Source organism: Echiichthys vipera (genome assembly GCF_963691815.1).
Source record: "Echiichthys vipera genome assembly, chromosome: X".
NCBI classification, from domain to species: Eukaryota; Metazoa; Chordata; class Actinopteri; order Perciformes; family Trachinidae; genus Echiichthys; species Echiichthys vipera.
This window is the reverse complement of record NC_139825.1, coordinates 5384658-5410540: the sequence shown is the minus strand read 5'-3', so window position 1 is coordinate 5410540 and position 25883 is coordinate 5384658. Positions and strand designations below refer to the sequence as shown.

The 25883-nt window shown below is 38.8% G+C and overlaps 1 protein-coding gene across 1 annotated transcript in view; it reads right to left on the bottom strand.

The window, feature by feature from the left end:
- Positions 1-201: 201 nt before the first annotated feature.
- Positions 202-25883, bottom strand: part of ldlrad2 (low density lipoprotein receptor class A domain containing 2) — a gene marked incomplete at both ends in the record, with an annotated part of 63748 nt that continues 38066 nt past the window's right edge. The window contains 4 exons of the mRNA XM_083939146.1: positions 202-524; positions 2650-2790; positions 2984-3133; positions 6240-6725. Of these exons, the coding sequence (XP_083795272.1) occupies positions 202-524; positions 2650-2790; positions 2984-3133; positions 6240-6725 (1100 nt within the window). The remainder of the gene's footprint in view (positions 525-2649; positions 2791-2983; positions 3134-6239; positions 6726-25883) is intronic.

Here is a 25883-nt window from a genome sequence, read left to right as displayed (position 1 = left end):
CCCTGCATCATCATATTAAAGCATGCCAACCTCGGTTTAACCGTAACCATTCAGCTCTGTTCATTTCAGCATTGCATCAGTACAACCTTCACTACAAAGATTCTTGGTCATGTTGCACTGCCCAATTTAGTAACTATGTCCACCACTGATCACTTCTCGTTATAAACATACTGTACCCATATCTCAGTATGTCAAAACTGATCAAACGACAGTCCTGCTCTCAACAGCTGCCGTCGTAACATTGTCATCAGGACTGTTGGTGGTAGCTGCCGTGCCTGTCGAGGTCCCGTTGGCAGGTGTGTGTGGGGTAACTTTTGCCAGCCGGTGCTCCTTGCTGTGGGTGCAGCTGCGGGCGCAGAGCTGGCATGAGGCACAGGCTGAGTTGCAGCAGGGTAAGAAGCGACAGAAGCTGACGCGCCACAGGAACCATCCGGGTGAGCAGCAGCACCAGCAGAGCACCATGCAGCCTGCCACCACACCCAGGACAATGTAGAGAACCAACAGGGACAGGGAGGCGGGGGAGTCTGAGCATAAAAGGGAGGCAAAATACAATTTGCTTTATTCACTTGGTAGCCATATTTAATTTAAGTTATCATCCAGGTGGGAAACACTTATATAACTTATTTCACTATTAACTAGTTCTGACACTTTTAGCGTTTGAGTTCTTAAGGCTGTGCACTGCCACCACAAACTGCAACAGACTAAGAAAGGCTCCCCTCTTTCTTGTCTGCCTCTCTCTGCCTCCGTCTCTTCCTTCCTAAGAAAGAGAAGTCCATGGAACAGTTCTTAGTCCACTCCCATATTTACAGCATCATTCTCTAAAGAGTCACAATGACACTGCCTGAGTGGAGCTCACCACCTTGAGAGAGGTGTTAGGCAACAGTCCACCTTTTCTCCTTCTCTCTCTTTCAACATGCACGCAAGCTGCGGCACTCAGTCCTATCTCTCAATGCATAAAATCGGGTGGGTTTGGGTTTGTTGTTCGAGACAGGGTGGCACATGTGTGGTGGTTAGCACTGTCGCCTCACAGCAAGAGGGTTCTTGGCTTAAATCCCCGCTGGGGCCGTTCTGTGTGGAGTTTTCATGTTCTCCCCGTGTCTGCGTGGGTTTTCTCCAGGTTCTCCAGCTTCCTCCCACAGTCCAAAGACATGCACTTGTTAGGTTAATTGATGACACTAAATTTCCCGTAGGTGTGAATGTGAGTGTGAAGGGTTGTCTGTCTCTGTTTGTCTGTATGTGCCCTGTGATAGACTGGCATCCTGTCCAGGGTGTACCCTGCCTCACACCCGATGTCAGCTGGGATGGGCTCCAGCCCCTCGCGACCCCGATAGGGACAGGCGGTTGAAGATGGATGGATGGTTCGAGACAGCACAGTAGTCGCTGCCGTACAGAACTATGCAACGTAAATACATTACTGACTGCTTTAAGCCATCTTTTGATTTGTAATGTAATCTTAACAAAAATAGCTTGCTTTAGCTTGTGTTTTTTCGTTTTATTCCAATCTCAAAATACAACAAAAGGCGTAAAAATCCAGAAGAAGATGAAGAAGAAGAAAGCCGTCATTGCAGAGTGAAGCCTATCCCATGAGTGAATCCCTGTCTGATCTACAGGAGAGCTGCAGAGGCAGGTCAGCTACAGAGGTTAAATCACTGACGGCCTGATCTCACTACAACACGACAGCTCTTTTAAGAGCCACAAACTTTGACGAAAGTCAAAGTCACACACACAGCTAATTTCTGTTCTTTTAAGCATTCAGAGTTTTGGGGAAATGGTTCAAAAATCCAGAAAATGTGCGTAAACAATCGAAAAAAACTGTAACTAAACAACAGTCCAACATTTTGGGAAATACACCTCCCTATGCCATCAGGAAAAAACCTCAATATCAACTGAATCTTTGTGTCCACTCCAGAGATGTCTAGCTCCAAAGTCAAAAGTTAACAATGTATTCCATCAAGGACACCTAGGGATGTTGAATTGGCTTGACATAGATGTTCAGTCTTAAGCTACTTACTGTGCAATAAATGAACCACACATATTGACATGTCTGGGGCCCACTGACTGTTTAGATGTCCAGTGTTTACACTCTTAGAAAATAAAACTAATTCAACCATAGCTAATAAGTTGCTCCTGAATCAGTGTGCCTGTTCATCTAGCGAGTGTTCCATCAATGAGGGCGGCCAGGGTGCATTGAAATGGATCTAAGATAATAAACAGCCGGCAATTTGCACAGCAGGCAAATGTGAATCTCAACATCTCAGAACAGAGGAATGGATGTTTTCTTAGTCCAGACTTGGCCGGGCCTTAAAAGCAACCAGAAGCTGACAGGCTGGCCCAGACAGTCTGTTTGCACCTCTGACGCTGGAAGAGAGACAGATCACTCAAAAAGCTGCTCTCTGCCGTGAGAATCCATCACCGTTTATTGGTTTCCGAGGCTTTAGGTGAAATTAACAAGTCAATAGTCACCTCCATTATTTTTATTCACAGTCATCAAGACACTTTGCATCCAAATGGGCACATTTGTTTACCAGTCCAGTGACTGCAGAACACAGTGCATTGCACACTGATTGATTCCTGCCAGTGGAGAGTTCTACTAGTTCTACTAGTTGAAATAGTAAACAGTCTATCTATTATGTCACAGTAGTTACTCACCTGTTACAGACTCATGATTAGGAGCGCTGTCTGACATGCCACAGTTGATGTGTGTAGGAATCGGCACTGTAGGTGGATTCGCAAAAGATGGGGGTGGAGTTGCTATTGGCGGTGTAGGTTCAGGAGGTAAAAGCTGACCTGCTGATGAAGCACAGATTTGGGTCAAACTTGGCAGGAAATTTGTTATAGTGCTCCAAAATCCAAGCATTCTCCGAACGCGGTTTTGAAACTTAGTTGTTAGCATCAACTAAAAGATTTCGAGCATGCCGTAATACATTCAGGTACGTCTGTTGAAACATCAGCATGACAAATGTCACCTCCTCACTTAACTTACCTTTACAACCTGTAGTCAGGTTTTCCTCCAGGTCACTTCCATCCCCACAGTTGTCAATGCCTTTATCATCACACACCAGACTGAGAGGGATACACTTCCCATTTCTGCAGGTAAAGTAGGGCTCATTGCTGCACTCTGATTGGTTAAAACCTGAAGAGGAAGATAACAATTGAGGTTTTTACTATAAAGAACAAAGACATTAATCGTGTCATGAATTATGCAGCTAAAGTTTCAGTGGAAAACTTGAAAAAAAATCCTCTTCACCACATCCTTTTTCCAGACATTACTGAAGCATTCCTTAATGTTAGCGTGCAATCCATTTTTGTTCAGTAAATATTGTTTATTAACATCAGACCATATTCTATTGTGATTGGCTAGCATTAAACATCTAGTGTTTTAATGAACACCTTATCACGGTCAATTAACCAATGTCAATTAATATAGTGGTAACCCAAGCAACCATACTGATGCTAACTTAAAGTTTAATTACGGCGTAAAATCATCCCATTGTCTTTTTCAGCACTGACATAAATAAAATAAGCCATCAAGAAAGTTTTTTTTTTCTCAAAATAACAGCAAACCTCTGCAGTAGCATGAGAAGAGTCCTTACACATAAAACAAAGCACCAGTGGGCTCCTTCCTTTTGGATTGACTTTGGCTTTGACTTTCCATCCACTTGAATGGACTTTACAATGAGAGGAGCTGGTACAGGGGCCCGTAGGTAAGTCTTTAAAACACTCTTTTAATAAACTCTGGGTTCAATAACTACGTTGTTGGTGCTTTGTTTTCTGTGTAGGGACTCTTCTCATGCTACTGCAGAGGTTTGCTGTTATTTTCAGCAGTATTAGTGGTTCAAGCAGTTTTAATGCCTTCATTGTACTGCCCCAAGCTAATCAGTGTTAGCGACTGTCCCGGATTTCTATGTTAATAGTTTATACACAAAAAAACTGTCCATGGCTTATTTGATAAGTGTAAGTGCAGAAAAAGACCATGGGATGATGTTACGCTGGAATTACACTATAAGCGTGTGGTCTGTTTTTTCGTGTCTCTTTGTGTGCAGTAAATATTGTTTATTAACATCAGAACATATGTTATTCTGATTGGCTAGCATTAAACATCTAATCAAGGTCGATTAACCAATACCAATCAGTGTAGTGGTAACCCAAGCAACAATACTGATGCTAACTTAAGGCCTTTACACAACAAACAAAATTAATTTGTGCCAATAAATTACATTGAAAACTAAAAATGTACTGTATGTCCATCTATTTCTATGAGCCTTTACAAAGTTTTGTATTTCACTGTGCATTTTTTAATTTCCAATTTGATTTTTGTGAATTTCAGATGGGGATAAAAACAAGCCAACCAAGGATCAAAAGATTTTCTCTGACGCCAAGGCCTATGCACACCTCATGTCCTCACTTTTTGTGTCAAAGATTACAGTTCAGGTTCAATTAAATTTTTTGCTTTCTTTTGATTCATCAAAAGCTGTTTGACCACCCCAAGCCACGGCACATGCAAATGTCACCCTCCCTAACCATCTGATAAACTGATTATCAGATGGTTAGGTCTCACAGCACAAAGCACTTTCGAACAAAGAAATGCATCATTTCAATCATAACTCAGATTATAGCCAACTTTCAACAGGACAGACGATGAGAAGTGGGATGAAATAAAAGGTGAGGACAGCACACAGACAGTGTATGGATGGAGATGGGGAGGGAGGACACTCAGCTTCTTCAGGTAGCTGCGGTGCCAAATGCCAGCCGCTGGCTGAGAGTGGAGACAGCCTGGTTCCTCCAGAGGAGAGAGGAATGAAAGAAACAAAGACACAGCCTTTTGTCAAACAAATATAATAATAAAACGCACTGGAAGCAGTGTGCAAAGTTTCTTGGGCACAGAAGAGCTGGAAGTTGTTAATGAATTTAAATACTTAGGCGTGATTATAGACTCCAGACTCTCTTACAAAAATTATGTTAAAATGATATCCAAAAATATTTAATTGAATCTTTATAACTTTAAGCATATCAGAGGATCTCTATCAGATGCAGCTGCTTTGATGTTCCTGCACTCAATGACCCTCTCACATCTGAGCTACTGCATCAGAAGCTGCTCCGTGTGGGGTTCCACCGCCCTGAAACCAGTCGAGCTTCTGTAAAAAAAAAACAACTCAAAACTCTAGATAAAAAAACTTTCTCTTACCATCATTGCAACCTCTTAGAGAAATATAACGTACTGAGTTTTAATCATTTTTGTAAATTTCCTCTGCTTAATTTATTAACTACTACATGGCCTGGCTCCACCGCCACTTCAAAAGTTGATTAAATACAGACAGACTGGGATCACCAGAGCTTTTGTAAACAGGGACTGGGAGGTTCCTTTCAGAAAAACCTCCTTCAGCCATAACGCACCATCGATTAAAAGTGGTGCATTATGGAACACACTACCCAGACTATAAGGGAATGTGCCACTATGGCTCCTTTAAAAGCCAAGTAAAGGTGTGGCTTCAAGCTAACCAAACGTAGAACGACCTCTAACTGTATGCTACCATACTAGCCCAGTAGAGCGTATTAATGAATCGTGTCTTTGTTTTAACATTTACTAATGACTCGTTCTGTTTTTCTTTCTCTGTCTTTCTATTTCTCTCTGCTTTTTATAGCAAATTTTAATATTGTATATTTTTTCATTTCATTTTTTTTCTCTTGTAACATCAACCTGCCTAATGGACTACAGCTATAAATTAGCCCTTGGTCTAAAATCTGGCACATTTAGATGTACTCTTGTGTATGTTCATTAATGTGCATTGTCCAGAAATAATAAATAAATGAAATAAAGATTTTTTTTTTCCAGATGATAAATTAAGAAAGACATACGAAAAATACAGACTCAATGTGCAAATACCTTAAAAGCATATTCCTTTTATGTAAAACCCTACAAGGCAATTAAGCTGATCTGAATCTTTCCTGCCATGTTACCAGTTGACTTTCACTGTTAAAACTCAGTGTTCAACTGGCTACAAACACACCTGGATAGAAGATGATTGAAGGCACCTTTTGTTTAGTGGATATGGTATGGGTATGATAATGCGCTACAAGAATTCTGATTACATGAAATAATGGACCTAATCTGTTGTTTTCTGATTTCAGGATCATTATACCCTTATCATATATACAGTTTATGTATGCATATATCTACAAAGTGCCCATAAGACACTAAGCATCTGTAGAATGGATGGACATGTCTGTGTCTTTCTTACCCAGCCTGAAGGAGGTGAAGTCCCCGACAAAGTCAACTCTAGGCTGAGTCCCCCGGGTCACCAGCCTTAGTGTCAGGTAGTTCCCTGTGGACAACACTGGCCGTGGCGGGCTCTTCCCACAAAGAGGAGGCCCAAGGGGAGACGAGTTCCTGTCCCGTCCATCATAAAACTGAACGTACGAGCCGGCATGACAGGGGTCCCCCGAGCTTTCTCCAGAGGTGGGCTCCAGTCTGGGGTTGAGAGGGGCAGAGCCACGGGGGGACTCTGGAAAGAGAGGGGCCGGGCTCAAGGGGGCCACTCGTAGCAAACTGTAGACCAGGAAAAAGCGAAAGTGAAACTGGACCTTGTCTTTAGGGGAGCTGGCCTGCATGGTGAGGTGGCAGTCGGTCGCCATGGTCACAAAGTAGTACTTCTTGGATTCCTGGTGCGAGTTGACGATCATGCCATCACCCCAGATTGTCTGGCCACAGAAGTCCACCACGTTCACTGATAAGAAAACAAATCCTGAGACAGAATCCTAAGAGGCCCTGTTCAGACCTGGCATTGTGATGATCAGATCACAAGTGGAGAGCTCAGAGACTGTACCCAAGACGCACTGAGGACACATTGAGATCCGATCATTCAGACTACATTTGGAAGTGGCCTTCATTTAGCAGTGCATATACACACGTGTCCTGGGAAACAAATTAAACTGCTAAGCATTTAAGTACATACTCCTTCGCTTGCGTTGTCCACAACATCCCTATAGAGATATAAATGAGTCAAACAAGGCATTTGTCATGTCACAAAAACCACAGAGCATATCGTGAGTTTTGGATGTTACTGGATCAGATATGGTCTCTAATATTGACTAAATAACTGGATCAGATATCAGCTCTAATATTGACTAATTAACTTGATCAGACATCAGCTCTAATATTGACTAATTAACTGGATAAGATATAGCCTCTAATTTTGACTAATTAACTAGATCAGATATGGGCTCTGATATTGACTAGATAACTGGATCAGATATGTGCTCTGATATTGATTAATGAACTGGATCAGATATGGGCTCTAATATTGACTAATTAACTGGATCAGATATGGCTCTAATATTGACTAGTTAACTGGATCAGATATCGGCTCTAATATTGACTAATTAGCTGGATCAGATATGGGCTCTAATATTGACTAATTAGCTGGATCAGATATAGGCTCTAATATTGACTAATTACATGGATCATATATGGGCTCTAATGTTTACTAATTAACTGGATCAGATATGGCTCTAATTTCTACTAATTAACTGGATCAGATATGGGCTCTTATATAAACTAATTAACTGGATCAGAATTGGGCTCTAATATTGACAAATTAGCTGGATCAGATATGGGCTCTAATATTGACTAATAAACTGGATCAGATATCGGCTCTAATATTGACTGATCAGCTGGATCAGATATGGGCTCTAATATTGACCTATTAGCTGGATCAGATATCGGCTCTAATATTTACTAATTACCTGGATCAGAAATCGGCTCTAATATTGACCTATTAGCTGGATCAGATATGGGCTCTAATATTGGCTAATTAACTAGATAAGATATGGGCTCTAATATTGACTAATTAGCTGGATCATATATGGGCTGTAATTTTGACTAATTAACTGGATCAGATATGGGCTCTCATGTTGACTAATTAACTAGATCAGATATGTGCTCTGATATTGATTAATGAAATGGATCGGATATGGGCTCTAATATTGACTAATTAACTGGATCAGATATTGCTCTAATATTGACTAATTAACTGTATCATATAAGGACTCTTATATTGACTAATTAACTGGATCAGATATGGGCTCTTATATTGACTAATTAACTGGATCAGATATGGGCTCTAATATTGAATAATTAACTGGATCAGATATGGGCTCTAATATTTACTAATTAACTGGATCAGATATGGGCTCTGATATTGACTAATTAGCTGGATCAGATATGGGCTCTAATATTGACTAATTAGCTGGATCATATATGGGCTTTCATAATTACTAATTAACTGGATCAGATATGGCTCTAATATTGACTAATTAACTGGATCATATTTGGGAATCAAAATTGACTAATTAGTTGGATCAGATATGGGCTTTAATATTGACTAATTAGCTGGATTAGATATGGACTCCAATATTGACTAATTAGCTGGATCAGATATGGGCTCAAATATTGACGTATTAGCTTGATCAGATATCAGCTCTAATATTGACTAATTAGCTGTATCAGATATGGGCTCTAATATTGACTAAATAGCTGGATCATATATGGGCTCTAATATTGACTATATAGCTGGATGAGATACAGGCTCTAATATTGACCTATTAGCTGGATCAGATATGGGATTTAAATTTGACTAGTTAACTGGTTCAGATATGGGCTCTAATATTTACTAATTAACTGGATCAGATATGGCTCTAATATAGACTAATTACCTGGATCATATATGGGCTCTAATATTGACTATTTACATGGATCAGATATGGGCTCTTATATTGACCTATTAGCAGGATCAGATATGGGCTCTGATATTGATTAATTAGCTGGATCAGATATGGGCTCTATTATTGACAAGTTAACTGGATCAGATATGGGCTCTAATATTTACTAATTAACTGGATCAGATATGGGCTCTGATATTTATTAATTAACTGGATCAGATATGGGCTCTAATATTGACAAATTAACTGGATCAGACATAGGCTCTAATATTGACTAATTAACTGGATCAGTTATGGGCTCCAATATTGACTAATTAACTGGATCAGATATCGGCCCTTATATTGACTAATTAGCTGGATCAGATATGGGCTCTTATATTGACTAATTAGCTGGATCATATATGGGCTTTCATAATTACTAATTAACTGGATCAGATATGGCTCAAATATTGACTAATTAACTGGATCAGATATGGGCTCTAATATTGACTAATTAGCTGGATCAGATATGGACTCTAATATTGACTAATTAGCTGGATCAGATATGGGCTCAAATATTGACGTATTAGCTTGATCAGATATCAGCTCTAATATTGACTAATTAGCTGGATCAGATATGGGCTCTAATATTGACTAATTAGCTGGATCATATATGGGCTCTAATATTGACTATATAGCTGGATGAGATACAGGCTCTAATATTGACCTATTAGCTGGATCAGATATGGGATTTAAATTTGACTAGTTAACTGGATCAGATATGGGCTCTAATATTTACTAATTAACTGGATCAGATATGGCTCTAATATAGACTAATTACCTGGATCATATATGGGCTCTAATATTGACTAATTAGCTGGATCAGATATGGGCTCTAATATTGACAATTGAGCTGGATCAGATATGGGCTCAAATATTGACGTATTAGCTTGATCAGATATCAGCTCTAATATTGACTAATTAGCTGGATCAGATATGGGCTCTAATATTGACTAATTAGTTGGATCATATATGGGCTCTAATATTGACTATATAGCTGGATCAGATACAGGCTCTAATATTGACCTATTAGCTTGATCAGATATTGGCCCTCATATTGACTAGTAAACTGGATAAGATATGGGGTCTAATATTTACTAATTAACTAGATCAGATATGACTCTAATATAGACTAATTACCGTGATCAAATATGGGCTCTAACATTGACCTATTAGCTTGATCAGATATCAGCTCTTATATTGACTAATTAGCTGGATCAGATATGGGCTTTATTATTGACCTATTAGCTGGATCAGATATGGGCTCTAATATTGACTAGTTAACTGGATCAGATATTGGCTCTAATATTGACTAATTAGCTGGATCAGATATCGGCTCTAATTTCGACTAATTAACTGGATCAGATATGGGCTCTTATAAACTAATTAACTGGATCAGAATTGGGCTCTAATATTGACAAATTAGCTGGATCAGATATGGGCTCTAATATTGAATAATTAACTGGATCAGATATGGGCTCTAATATTGACTAATAAACTGGATCAGATATCGGCTCTAATATTGACTAATTAGCTGCATCAGATATGTGCTCTGATATTGATTAATTAACTGGATCAGATATGGGATCTAATATTGACTAATTAGCTGCATCAGATATGTGCTCTGATATTGATTAATTAGCTGGATCAGATATGGGCTCTATTATTGACTAGTTAACTGGATCAGATATGGGCTCTAATAATGACAAATTAGCTGGATCAGATATCGGCTCTAATTTCGACTAATTAACAGGATCAGATATGGGCTCTTATATAAACTAATTAACTGGATCAGAATTGGGTTCTAATATTGACAAATTAGCTGGATCGGATATGGGCTCTAATATTGAATAATTAACTGGATCAGATATGGGCTCTAATATTGACTAATAAACTGGATCAGATATCGGCTCTAATATTGACTAATTAGCTGCATCAGATATGTGCTCTGATATTGATTAATTAACTGGATCAGATATGGGATCTAATATTGACTATTTCACTGGATCAGATATGGGCTCTGATATTTATTAATTAACTGGATCAGATATGGGCTTTAATATTGACTAATTAACTGGATCAAATATGGGCTCTTATATAAACTAATTAACTGGATCAGAATTGGGCTCTAATATTGACAAATTAGCTGGATCAGATATGGGCTCTAATATTGAATAATTAACTGGATCAGATATGGGCTCTAATATTGACTAATAAACTGAATCAGATATCGGCTCTAATATTGACTAATTAGCTGCATCAGATATGTGCTCTGATATTGATTAATTAACTGGATCAGATATGGGATCTAATATTGACTAATTAGCTGCATCAGATATGGGCTCTTATATAAACTAATTAACTGGATCAGAATTGGGCTCTAATATTGACAAATTAGCTGGATCAGATATGGGCTCTAATATTGACTAGTTAACTGGATCAGATATCAGCTCTAATATTGACTAATTAGCTGCATCAGATATGTGCTCTGATATTGATTAATTAACTGGATCAGATATGGGATCTAATATTGACTATTTCACTGGATCAGATATGGGCTCTGATATTTATTAATTAACTGGATCAGATATGGGCTTTAATATTGACTAATTAACTGGATCAAATATGGGCTCTAATATTGACTAATTAACTGGATCAGATATGGGCTCTAATATTGACTAATTAACTGGATTAGATATGTCAGGGATGTCAATACGTCAGAGGGCCAAAAAAACAAATTTGCTACAAGCCGAGGGCCGGACTGGTTCAATGTTTATCAAAACATATTAAAATGATTGCATATAACCTATTGAACCAAGACCTAACACAGTGTACCGTATTATATATAATAATTAAATGAATAATCCAATATTTTTGTATGGCTCCAGCAGTAATTTCAGGTGAAAACATTTTTCAACAGGCTCACAGACAAAAACAAACTTCCTTCAAAGAGAAAAAACATGTCCTGCACATTAAATGAATAAAGCAAAATTTTCTTATGACCTTAGTTATTTCAAGGAAAACATTTTCAAAAGGCAAACAGCAAAAAAGAAAATGTCCTTCAAAAATAAAATGTGTTCCTTAATATCAAGATAAAGACACACAGCTTTGCCTTTTACCTCCGTGAACATGTACTCTGCCTCCCACCTAGCTTAAAACACCCTGTGCTCATCGTCCACCTTCCCTTTAGCCATTATTGGGGGGGTGCAGAACGTTGACATCTGCCCTGAATGCTTAAGAATATTGAAGACGGGGCGGCCCACTTGCGGCGCTACAGTGAGTTTGCGGGCTACCGTTGCATTGTGGGTAATGTAGTTTTTTGCATGAAAAAAACCAGCAGGCGGCTGTGGCGTGCGGGCCGGTTCTAATACTAATCAAATATCATCCCGGGGGCGAAGATTATTCATTGGCGGGCCGAATCTGGCCCGCGGGCCTTGAATTTGACACCCATGAGATATGTGCTCTAATATTGACTAATTAGCTTAATCAGATATGCTCTAATATTGACTAATTAACTGGATCAGATATCGGCCATAATATTGACTACTTAGCTGGATCAGATATGGGCTCTAATATTGACTATTAAGCTGGATCAGATATGGGCTCAAATATTGACGTATTAGCTTGATCAGATATCAGCTCTAATATTGACTAATTAGCTGGATCAGATATGGGCTCTAATATTGACTAATTAGCTGGATCATATATGGGCTCTAATATTGACTATATAGCTGGATGAGATACAGGCTCTAATATTGACCTATTAGCTGGATGAGATATGGGCTCTAAATTTGACTAGTTAACTGGATCAGATATGGGCTCTAATATTTACTAATTAACTGGATCAGATATGGCTCTAATATAGACTAATTACATGGATCATATATGGGCTCTAATATTGACTATTTAACTGGATCAGATATGGGCTCTTATATTGACCTATTAGCTGGATCAGATATGGGCTCTAATATTGACTAGTTAACTGGATCAGATATGGGCTCTAAAATTGACTAATTAGATGGATCATATATGGGCTCTAATATTGACTATATAGCTGGATCAGATACAGGCTCTAATGTTGACCTATTAGCTGGATCAGATATTGGCTCTAATATTGTCTAGTTAACTGGATAAGATATGGGCTCTAATATTTACTAATAACTAGATCAGATATGGCTCTAATATAGACTAATTACCTGGATCATATATGGGCTCTAATATTGACTATATAGCTGGATCAGATATGGGCTCTTATATTGACCTATTAGCTTGATCAGATATCAGCTCTAATATTGACTAATTAGCTGGATCAGATATGGGCTCTATTATGGACCTATTAGCTGGATCAGATGTGGGCTCTAATATTGACTAGTTAACTGGATCATATATGGGCTCTAATATTGACTAATTAGCTGGATCAGATATCGGCTCTAATTTCGACTAATTAACTGGATCAGAATTGGGCTCTAATATTGACCTATTAGCTGGATCAGATGTGGGCTCTAATATTGACTAGTTAACTGGATCATATATGGGCTCTAATATTGACTAATTAGCTGGATCAGATATCGGCTCTAATTTCGACTAATTAACTGGATCAGAATTGGGCTCTAATATTGACAAATTAGCTGGATCAGATATGGGCTCTAATATTGACTATTTACCTGGATCAGATATGGGCTCTTATATTGACCTATTAGCAGGATCAGATATGGGCTCTAATATTGACTAGTTAACTGGATCAGATATGGGCTCTAATATTCACTAATTAGTTGGATCATATATGGGCTCTAATATTGACTATATAGCTGGATCAGATACAGGCTCTAATATTGACCTATTAGCTTGATCAGATATTGGCTCTAATATTGACTAGTTAACTGGATAAGATATGGGGTCTAATATTTACTAATTAACTAGATCAGATATGGCTCTAATATAGACTAATTACCGTGATCAAATATGAGCTCTAATATTGACCTATTAGCTTGATCAGATATCAGCTCTTATATTGACTAATTACCTGGATCAGATATGGGCTTTATTATTGACCTATTAGCTCGATCAGATATGGGCTCTAATATTGACTAGTTAACTGGATCAGATATGGGCTCTAATATTGACTAATTAGCTGGATCAGATATCGGCTCTAATTTCGACTAATTAACTGGATCAGATATGGGCTCTTATAAACTAATTAACTGGATCAGAATTGGGCTCTAATATTGACAAATTAGCTGAATCAGATATGGGCTCTAATATTGACTAATTAGATGGATCATATATGGGCTCTAATATTGACTATATAGCTGGATCAGATACAGGCTCTAATGTTGACCTATTAGCTGGATCAGATATTGGCTCTAATATTGTCTAGTTAACTGGATAAGATATGGGCTCTAATATTTACTAATTAATTAAATCAGATATGGCTCTAATATAGACTAATTACCTGGATCATATATGGGCTCTAATATTGACTATATAGCTGGATCAGATATGGGCTCTAATATTGACCTATTAGCTTGATCAGATATCAGCTCTAATATTGACTAATTAGCTGGATCAGATATGGGCTCTATTATGGACCTATTAGCTGGATCAGATGTGGGCTCTAATATTGACTAGTTAACTGGATCATATATGGGCTCTAATATTGACTAATTAGCTGGATCAGATATCGGCTCTAATTTCGACTAATTAACTGGATCAGAATTGGGCTCTAATATTGACAAATTAGCTGGATCAGATATGGGCTCTAATATTGACTATTTACCTGGATCAGATATGGGCTCTTATATTGACCTATTAGCAGGATCAGATATGGGCTCTAATATTGACTAGTTAACTGGATCAGATATGGGCTCTAATATTGACTAATTAGTTGGATCATATATGGGCTCTAATATTGACTATATAGCTGGATCAGATACAGGCTCTAATATTGACCTATTAGCTTGATCAGATATTGGCTCTAATATTGACTAGTTAACTGGATAAGATATGGGGTCTAATATTTACTAATTAACTAGATCAGATATGGCTCTAATATAGACTAATTACCGTGATCAAATATGGGCTCTAATATTGACCTATTAGCTTGATCAGATATCAGCTCTTATATTGACTAATTACCTGGATCAGATATGGGCTTTATTATTGACCTATTAGCTGGATCAGATATGGGCTCTAATATTGACTAGTTAACTGGATCAGATATGGGCTCTAATATTGACTAATTAGCTGGATCAGATATCGGCTCTAATTTCGACTAATTAACTGGATCAGATATGGGCTCTTATAAACTAATTAACTGGATCAGAATTGGGCTCTAATATTGACAAATTAGCTGAATCAGATATGGGCTCTAATATTGAATAATTAACTGGATCAGATATGGGCTCTAATATAGACTAATAAACTGGATCAGATATCGGCTCTAATATTGACTAATTAGCTGCATCAGATATATGCTCTGATATTGATTAATTAACTGGATCAGATATGGGATCTAATATTGACTAATTAGCTGCATCAGATATGTGCTCTGATATTGATTAATTAGCTGGATCAGATATGGGCTCTATTATTGACTAGTTAACTGGATCAGATATGGGCTCTAATATTGACTAATTAGCTGGATCAGATATCGGCTCTAATTTCGACTAATTAACTGGATCAGATATGGGCTCTTATATAAACTAATTAACTGGATCAGAATTGGGTTCTAATATTGACAAATTAGCTGGATCAGATATGGGCTCTAATATTGAATAATTAACTGGATCGGATATGGGCTCTAATATTGACTAATAAACTGGATCAGATATCGGCTCTAATATTGACTAATTAGCTGCATCAGATATGTGCTCTGATATTGATTAATTAACTGGATCAGATATGGGATCTAATATTGACTATTTCACTGGATCAGATATGGGCTCTGATATTTATTAATTAACTGGATCAGATATGGGCTTTAATATTGACTAATTAACTGGATCAAATATGGGCTCTAATATTGACTAATTAACTGGATCAGATATGGGCTCTAATATTGACTAATTAACTGGATTAGATATGTCAGGGATGTCAATACGTCAGAGGGCCAAAAAAACAAATTTGCTACAAGCTGAGGGCCGGACTGGTTCAATGTTTATTAAAACATATTAAAATGATTGCATATAACCTATTGAACCAAGACCTAACACAGTGTACCGTATTATATATAATAATTAAATGAATAATCCAATATTTTTGTATGGCTCCAGCAGTAATTTCAGGTGAAAACATTTTTCAACAGGCTCACAGACAAAAACAAACTTCACAAACTTCCTTCAAAGAGAAAAAACATGTCCTGCACATTAAATGAATGAAGCAAAATTTTCTTATGACCTTAGTTATTTCAAGGAAAACATTTTCAAAAGGCAAACAGCAAAAAAGAAAATGTCCTTCAAAAATAAAATGTGTTCCTTAATATCAAGATAAAGACACACAGCTTTGCCTTTTACCTCCGTGAACATGTACTCTGCCTCCCACCTAGCTTAAAACACCCTGTGCTCATCGTCCACCTTCCCTTTAGCCATTATTGGGGGGGTGCAGAACGTTGACATCTGCCCTGAATGCTTAAGAATATTGAAGACGGGGCGGCCCACTTGCGGCGCTACAGTGAGTTTGCGGGCTACCGTTGCATTGTGGGTAATGTAGTTTTTTGCATGAAAAAAAACAGGAGGCGGCTGTGGCGTGCGGGCCGGTTCTAATACTAATCAAATATCATCCCGGGGGCGAAGATTATTCATTGGCGGGCCGAATCTGGCCCGCGGGCCTTGAATTTGACACCCATGAGATATGTGCTCTAATATTGACTAATTAGCTGAATCAGATATGTGCTCTAATATTGACTAATTAACTGGATCAGATATCGGCCATAATATTGACTAATTAGCTGGATCAGATATGGGCTCTAATATTGACTATTAAGCTGGATCAGATATGGGCTCAAATATTGACGTATTAGCTTGATCAGATATCAGCTCTAATATTGACTAATTAGCTGGATCAGATATGGGCTCTAATATTGATTAATTAGCTGGATCATATATGGGCTCTAATATTGACTATATAGCTGGATGAGATACAGGCTCTAATATTGACCTATTAGCTGGATCAGATATGGGCTCTAAATTTGACTAGTTAACTGGATCAGATATGGGCTCTAATATTTACTAATTAACTGGATCAGATATGGCTCTAATATAGACTAATTACCTGGATCATATATGGGCTCTAATATTGACTATTTAACTGGATCAGATATGGGCTCTTATATTGACCTATTAGCTGGATCAGATATGGGCTCTAATATTGACTAGTTAACTGGATCAGATATGGGCTCTAATATTGACTATATAGCTGGATCAGATACAGGCTCTAATGTTGACCTATTAGCTGGATCAGATATTGGCTCTAATATTGTCTAGTTAACTGGATAAGATATGGGCTCTAATATTTACTAATTAACTACATCAGATATGGCTCTAATATAGACTAATTACCTGGATCATATATGGGCTCTAATATTGACTATATAGCTGGATCAGATATGGGCTCTAATATTGACCTATTAGCTTGATCAGATATCAGCTCTAATATTGACTAATTAGCTGGATCAGATATGGGCTCTATTATGGACCTATTAGCTGGATCAGATGTGGGCTCTAATATTGACTAGTTAACTGGATCATATATGGGCTCTAATATTGACTAATAAGCTGGATCAGATATCGGCTCTAATTTCGACTAATTAACTGGATCAGAATTGGGCTCTAATATTGACAAATTAGCTGGAACAGATATGGGCTCTAATATTGAATAATTAACTGGATCAGATATGCTCAAAGCAATTTCAGTCAAAAACAACTGGACTGGTTGTTTGTCTGGGAAGACGTTTCACCTCTCATCCAAGAGGCTTCATCAGTTCATGTACGCATCTGACCAGGCTGGGACTGGTCCAACTAACTGGTGTGGAGATCCAGGTATTTAACCTCTCACAAGGCCGATGATGTCACTGACACCCTTTGTGCTCCAAGTGCCCACGCCCGTCGTTAGAGTGACAGTCGTTGGTGGGCAGTTGGTTTCGACTTCGTTCGTGCTCTATTGAGTCTGAACGACAGTCGTAGGGGTCACCCGGGCCATGTGTGAACAGTTGTCCTTTGAGGTTAGATTGTTGAATCTCCTGGGAAGGGATGAAAGGGCGGCATTGTAAATTGGAGATAAGTGGTGTCTCAGACCCCCTCCTCTGTTTAGCGATGGTTTCTCCACTTTTACATAGATGGCTTCTTTTACTCCTCTTTCAAACCATCTGTCCTCTCTGTCCAAGATTTGGACATTGCTGTCATCAAAGGAGTGGGCTTTCTCCTTGAGGTGTAAGTGGACAGCCGGGTCCAGGCCTGAGAGTAAGAGAGCGGCTCAAACAGGACATTTCCTTACAAAACCGAACAAATCTCAAACCAGACCACATTTGCCAACTTCTTGATTTGTGCCTGAATACCACATATTTCCAGTTTAATGGCATTTTTTACAGACAGAAACATGGCTGTGCCATGGGTTCACCAGTATCCCCTATTGTGGCAAATCTGTACATGGAGGAGGTAGAGGGCAAGGCGTTGAACACCTTTAAAGGAGTAACCCCAAGCCATTGGTTCAGATATGTGGACGACACATGGGTTAAGATCAAATCCAAAGAGGTGCAAACTTTTACTGAACATATCAACTCAGTGGACAGAAACATCAAGTTCACCAGAGAGGAAGTTAAGGACAACAGCTTGCCCTTCTTGGACTGTGACCTCCATATGGAGAATGACAGGAGCCTCCACATAGGGGTATACAGAAAACCCACTCACACGGATCAATATCTACTTTTCGACTCTCACCACCCTTTGGAACACAAGCTTGGCGTTATCAGAACACTGCAGCATAGAGCTGATAACGTACCCACTAGCTCACAGGCTCAAGGGGAAGAACGCAAGCACCTGAGAGGCGCCCTCACAACTTGTGGCTACCCCAGCTGGACCTTTGTTAAAACGGCAGCTGCCTCCAGAAAGAAAACCAAAGTGGTTGAGAAAGAAAAAGATAACAGGAGAAACAACATAGTCATCCCATATGTGGCTGGGGTATCGGAGAAACTCAGGAGGATTTTAAACAAACACTGCATCCCTGTGTATTTCAAACCCGGTAACACACTCAGACAGAGACTAGTACATCCGAAGGACAGAACACCACACCACCACAAAAGCAACCTGGTTTATGCTGTCCAATGCAACGAGGAATGCAAGGATCTTTACATTGGAGAAACAAAACAACCACTGCATAAACGCATGGCCCAACACAGGAGAGCTAACTCCTCAGGCCTGGACTCGGCTGTCCACTTACACCTCAAGGAGAAAGCCCACTCCTTTGATGACAGCAATGTCCAAATCTTGGACAGAGGGGACAGATGGTTTGAAAGAGGAGTAAAAGAAGCCATCTATGTAAAAGTGGAGAAACCATCGCTAAATAGAGGAGGGGGTCTGAGACACCACTTATCTCCAATTTACAATGCCGCCCTTTCATCCCTTCCCAGGAGATTCAACAATCTAACCTCAAAGGACAACTGTTCACACATGGCCCGGGTGACCCCTACGACTGTCGTTCAGACTCAATAGAGCACGAACGAAGTCGAAACCAACTGCCCACCAACGACTGTCACTCTAACGACGGGCGTGGGCACTTGGAGCACAAAGGGTGTCAGTGACATCATCGGCCTTGTGAGAGGTTAAATACCTGGATCTCCACACCAGTTAGTTGGACCAGTCCCAGCCTGGTCAGATGCGTACATGAACTGATGAAGCCTCTTGGATGAGAGGTGAAACGTCTTCCCAGACAAACAACCAGTCCAGTTGTTTTTGACTGAAATTGCTTTGAGGATAACGATGACCTGGACGAATGAGAACATTCACAGGCTGGATCAGATATGGGCTCTAATATTGACTAATAATCTGGATCAGATATCGCTCTAATATTGACTAATTAGCTGCATCAGAAATGTGCTCTGATATTGATTAATTAACTGGATCAGATATGGGCTCTAATATTGACTATTTCACTGGATCAGATATGGGCTCTGATATTTATTAATTAACTGGATCAGATATGGGCTTTAATATTGACTAATTAAGTGGATCAAATATGGGCTCTAATATTGACTAATTACCGGATCAGATATAGGCTCTAATATTGACTAATTAACTGGATCAGGTATGTGTTCTAATAATGACTAATTAGCTGAATCAGATATGTGCTCTAATATTGACTAATTAACTGGATCAGATATCGGCCATAATATTGACTAATTAGCTGGATCAGATATGGGCTCTAATATTGACTATTTAGCTGGATGATATATGGGCTCTATTGTTTACTTATTAACTGGATCAGATATGGCTCAAATATTGACTAATTAACCGGATCATATATAGGCTCTAATATTGACTAATTAGCTGGATCAGATATGGGCTCTTATATTGATTAATTAACTGGATCAGACATCGGCTCTAATATTGACTGATTAGCTGGATCAGATATGGGCTCTAATAATAACCTATTAGCTGGATCAGATATCGGCTCTAATATTTACTAATTACCTGGATCAGAAATCGGCTCTAATATTGACCTATTAGCTGGATCAGATATGGGCTCTAATATTGACTAATTAACTAGATTAGATATGGGCTTTAATATTGACTAATTAGCTGGATCAGATATCGGCTCTAATTTTGACTAATTAACTGGATCAGATATGGGCTCTCATATTGACTAATTAACTAGATCAGATATGTGCTCTGATATTGATTAATGAAATGGATCAGATATTGCTCTAATATTGACAAATTAACTGTATCATATAAGGACTCTTATATTGACTAAATAACTGGATCAGATATGGGCTCTTATAATGACTAATTAACTGGATCAGATATGGGCTCTAATATTGACTATTGACTGGATCAGATATGGGCTCTAATATTGAATAATGAACTGGATCAGATATGGGCTCTAATATTTACTAATTAACTGGATCAGATATATGCTCTGATATTGATTAATTAACTAGATCAGATATGGGCTCTAATATTGACTTATTAACTGGATCAGATATGGGCTCTGATATTTATTAATTAACTGGATCAGATATGGGCTCTAATATTGACAAATTAACTGGATCAGACATAGGCTCTAATATTGACTAATTTACTGGATCAGTTATGGGCTCTCGTATTGACTAATCAGCTGGATCATATATGGGCTCTAATATTTACTAATTAAATGGATCAGATATGGCTCTAATATTGACTAATTAACTGGATCAGATATGTGCTCTAATATTGACTAATTAGCTGAATCAGATATGTGCTCTAATATGTACTAATTAACTGGATCAGATATCGGCCATAATATTGACTAATTAGCTGGATCAGATATGGGCTCTAATATTGACTAATTAGCTGGATCAGATAAAGGCTATTATATTGACTAATTAACTGGATCAGAAAACGGCTCTAATATTGACTGATTAGCTGGATCAGATATGGGCTCTAATATTAACCTATTAGCTGGATCAGATATCGGCTCTAATATTTACGAATTACCTTGATCAGAAATTGACTCTAATATTGACCTATTAGCTGGATCAGATATGGGCTCTAATATTGACTAATTAACTAGATCAGATATGGGCTCTAATATTGACTAATTAGCTGGATCAGATATGGACTCTAATATTGACTAATCAGCTGGATCATATATGGGCTCTAATAATAACCTATTAGCTGGATCAGATATCGGCTTTAATATTTACTAATTACCTGGATCAGAAATCGGCTCTAATATTGACCTATTAGCTGGATCAGATATGGGCTCTAATATTGACTAATTAACTAGATCAGATATGGGCTTTAATTTTGACTAATTAACTGGATCAGATATGGGCTCTAATATTGACTAATTAGCTGGATCAGATACGGGCTCTAATATTGACTAATTAGCTGGATCAGATATGGGCTCTAATATTTACTAATTAACTGGATCAGATATGGCTCTAATATTGACTAATTAGCTGGATCAGATATTGGCTCTAATATTGACTAATTAGCTGGATTATATATGGGCTCTCATAATTACTAATTAACTGGATCAGATATGGCTCTAATATTGACTAATTAACTGGATCATTGTGGGCTCTAATATTGACTAATTAGCTGGATCAGATATGGGCTTTAATATTGACTAATTAGCTGGATCAGATATGGGCTCTAATATTTACTAATTAACTGGATCAGATATGGCTCTAATATTGACTAATTAACTACATCAGATATGGCTCTAATATAGACTAATTACCTGGATCATATATGGGCTCTAATATTGACTATATAGCTGGATCAGATATGGGCTCTAATATTGACCTATTAGCTTGATCAGATATCAGCTCTAATATTGACTAATTAGCTGGATCAGATATGGGCTCTATTATGGACCTATTAGCTGGATCAGATGTGGGCTCTAATATTGACTAGTTAACTGGATCATATATGGGCTCTAATATTGACTAATAAGCTGGATCAGATATCGGCTCTAATTTCGACTAATTAACTGGATCAGAATTGGGCTCTAATATTGACAAATTAGCTGGATCAGATATGGGCTCTAATATTGAATAATTAACTGGATCAGATATGCTCAAAGCAATTTCAGTCAAAAACAACTGGACTGGTTGTTTGTCTGGGAAGACGTTTCACCTCTCATCCAAGAGGCTTCATCAGTTCATGTACGCATCTGACCAGGCTGGGACTGGTCCAACTAACTGGTGTGGAGATCCAGGTATTTAACCTCTCACAAGGCCGATGATGTCACTGACACCCTTTGTGCTCCAAGTGCCCACGCCCGTCGTTAGAGTGACAGTCGTTGGTGGGCAGTTGGTTTCGACTTCGTTCGTGCTCTATTGAGTCTGAACGACAGTCGTAGGGGTCACCCGGGCCATGTGTGAACAGTTGTCCTTTGAGGTTAGATTGTTGAATCTCCTGGGAAGGGATGAAAGGGCGGCATTGTAAATTGGAGATAAGTGGTGTCTCAGACCCCCTCCTCTGTTTAGCGATGGTTTCTCCACTTTTACATAGATGGCTTCTTTTACTCCTCTTTCAAACCATCTGTCCTCTCTGTCCAAGATTTGGACATTGCTGTCATCAAAGGAGTGGGCTTTCTCCTTGAGGTGTAAGTGGACAGCCGGGTCCAGGCCTGAGAGTAAGAGAGCGGCTCAAACAGGACATTTCCTTACAAAACCGAACAAATCTCAAACCAGACCACATTTGCCAACTTCTTGATTTGTGCCTGAATACCACATATTTCCAGTTTAATGGCATTTTTTACAGACAGAAACATGGCTGTGCCATGGGTTCACCAGTATCCCCTATTGTGGCAAATCTGTACATGGAGGAGGTAGAGGGCAAGGCGTTGAACACCTTTAAAGGAGTAACCCCAAGCCATTGGTTCAGATATGTGGACGACACATGGGTTAAGATCAAATCCAAAGAGGTGCAAACTTTTACTGAACATATCAACTCAGTGGACAGAAACATCAAGTTCACCAGAGAGGAAGTTAAGGACAACAGCTTGCCCTTCTTGGACTGTGACCTCCATATGGAGAATGACAGGAGCCTCCACATAGGGGTATACAGAAAACCCACTCACACGGATCAATATCTACTTTTCGACTCTCACCACCCTTTGGAACACAAGCTTGGCGTTATCAGAACACTGCAGCATAGAGCTGATAACGTACCCACTAGCTCACAGGCTCAAGGGGAAGAACGCAAGCACCTGAGAGGCGCCCTCACAACTTGTGGCTACCCCAGCTGGACCTTTGTTAAAACGGCAGCTGCCTCCAGAAAGAAAACCAAAGTGGTTGAGAAAGAAAAAGATAACAGGAGAAACAACATAGTCATCCCATATGTGGCTGGGGTATCGGAGAAACTCAGGAGGATTTTAAACAAACACTGCATCCCTGTGTATTTCAAACCCGGTAACACACTCAGACAGAGACTAGTACATCCGAAGGACAGAACACCACACCACCACAAAAGCAACCTGGTTTATGCTGTCCAATGCAACGAGGAATGCAAAGATCTTTACATTGGAGAAACAAAACAACCACTGCATAAACGCATGGCCCAACACAGGAGAGCTAACTCCTCAGGCCTGGACTCGGCTGTCCACTTACACCTCAAGGAGAAAGCCCACTCCTTTGATGACAGCAATGTCCAAATCTTGGACAGAGGGGACAGATGGTTTGAAAGAGGAGTAAAAGAAGCCATCTATGTAAAAGTGGAGAAACCATCGCTAAATAGAGGAGGGGGTCTGAGACACCACTTATCTCCAATTTACAATGCCGCCCTTTCATCCCTTCCCAGGAGATTCAACAATCTAACATCAAAGGACAACTGTTCACACATGGCCCGGGTGACCCCTACGACTGTCGTTCAGACTCAATAGAGCACGAACGAAGTCGAAACCAACTGCCCACCAACGACTGTCACTCTAACGACGGGCGTGGGCACTTGGAGCACAAAGGGTGTCAGTGACATCATCGGCCTTGTGAGAGGTTAAATACCTGGATCTCCACACCAGTTAGTTGGACCAGTCCCAGCCTGGTCAGATGCGTACATGAACTGATGAAGCCTCTTGGATGAGAGGTGAAACGTCTTCCCAGACAAACAACCAGTCCAGTTGTTTTTGACTGAAATTGCTTTGAGGATAACGATGACCTGGACGAATGAGAACATTCACAGGCTGGATCAGATATGGGCTCTAATATTGACTAATAATCTGGATCAGATATCGCTCTAATATTGACTAATTAGCTGCATCAGAAATGTGCTCTGATATTGATTAATTAACTGGATCAGATATGGGCTCTAATATTGACTATTTCACTGGATCAGATATGGGCTCTGATATTTATTAATTAACTGGATCAGATATGGGCTTTAATATTGACTAATTAAGTGGATCAAATATGGGCTCTAATATTGACTAATTACCGGATCAGATATAGGCTCTAATATTGACTAATTAACTGGATCAGGTATGTGTTCTAATAATGACTAATTAGCTGAATCGGATATGTGCTCTAATATTGACTAATTAACTGGATCAGATATCGGCCATAATATTGACTAATTAGCTGGATCAGATATGGGCTCTAATATTGACTATTTAGCTGGATGATATATGGGCTCTATTGTTTACTTATTAACTGGATCAGATATGGCTCAAATATTGACTAATTAACCGGATCATATATAGGCTCTAATATTGACTAATTAGCTGGATCAGATATGGGCTCTTATATTGATTAATTAACTGGATCAGACATCGGCTCTAATATTGACTGATTAGCTGGATCAGATATGGGCTCTAATAATAACCTATTAGCTGGATCAGATATCGGCTCTAATATTTACTAATTACCTGGATCAGAAATCGGCTCTAATATTGACCTATTAGCTGGATCAGATATGGGCTCTAATATTGACTAATTAACTAGATTAGATATGGGCTTTAATATTGACTAATTAGCTGGATCAGATATCGGCTCTAATTTTGACTAATTAACTGGATCAGATATGGGCTCTCATATTGACTAATTAACTAGATCAGATATGTGCTCTGATATTGATTAATGAAATGGATCAGATATTGCTCTAATATTGACAAATTAACTGTATCATATAAGGACTCTTATATTGACTAAATAACTGGATCAGATATGGGCTCTTATAATGACTAATTAACTGGATCAGATATGGGCTCTAATATTGACTATTGACTGGATCAGATATGGGCTCTAATATTGAATAATGAACTGGATCAGATATGGGCTCTAATATTTACTAATTAACTGGATCAGATATATGCTCTGATATTGATTAATTAACTAGATCAGATATGGGCTCTAATATTGACTTATTAACTGGATCAGATATGGGCTCTGATATTTATTAATTAACTGGATCAGATATGGGCTCTAATAT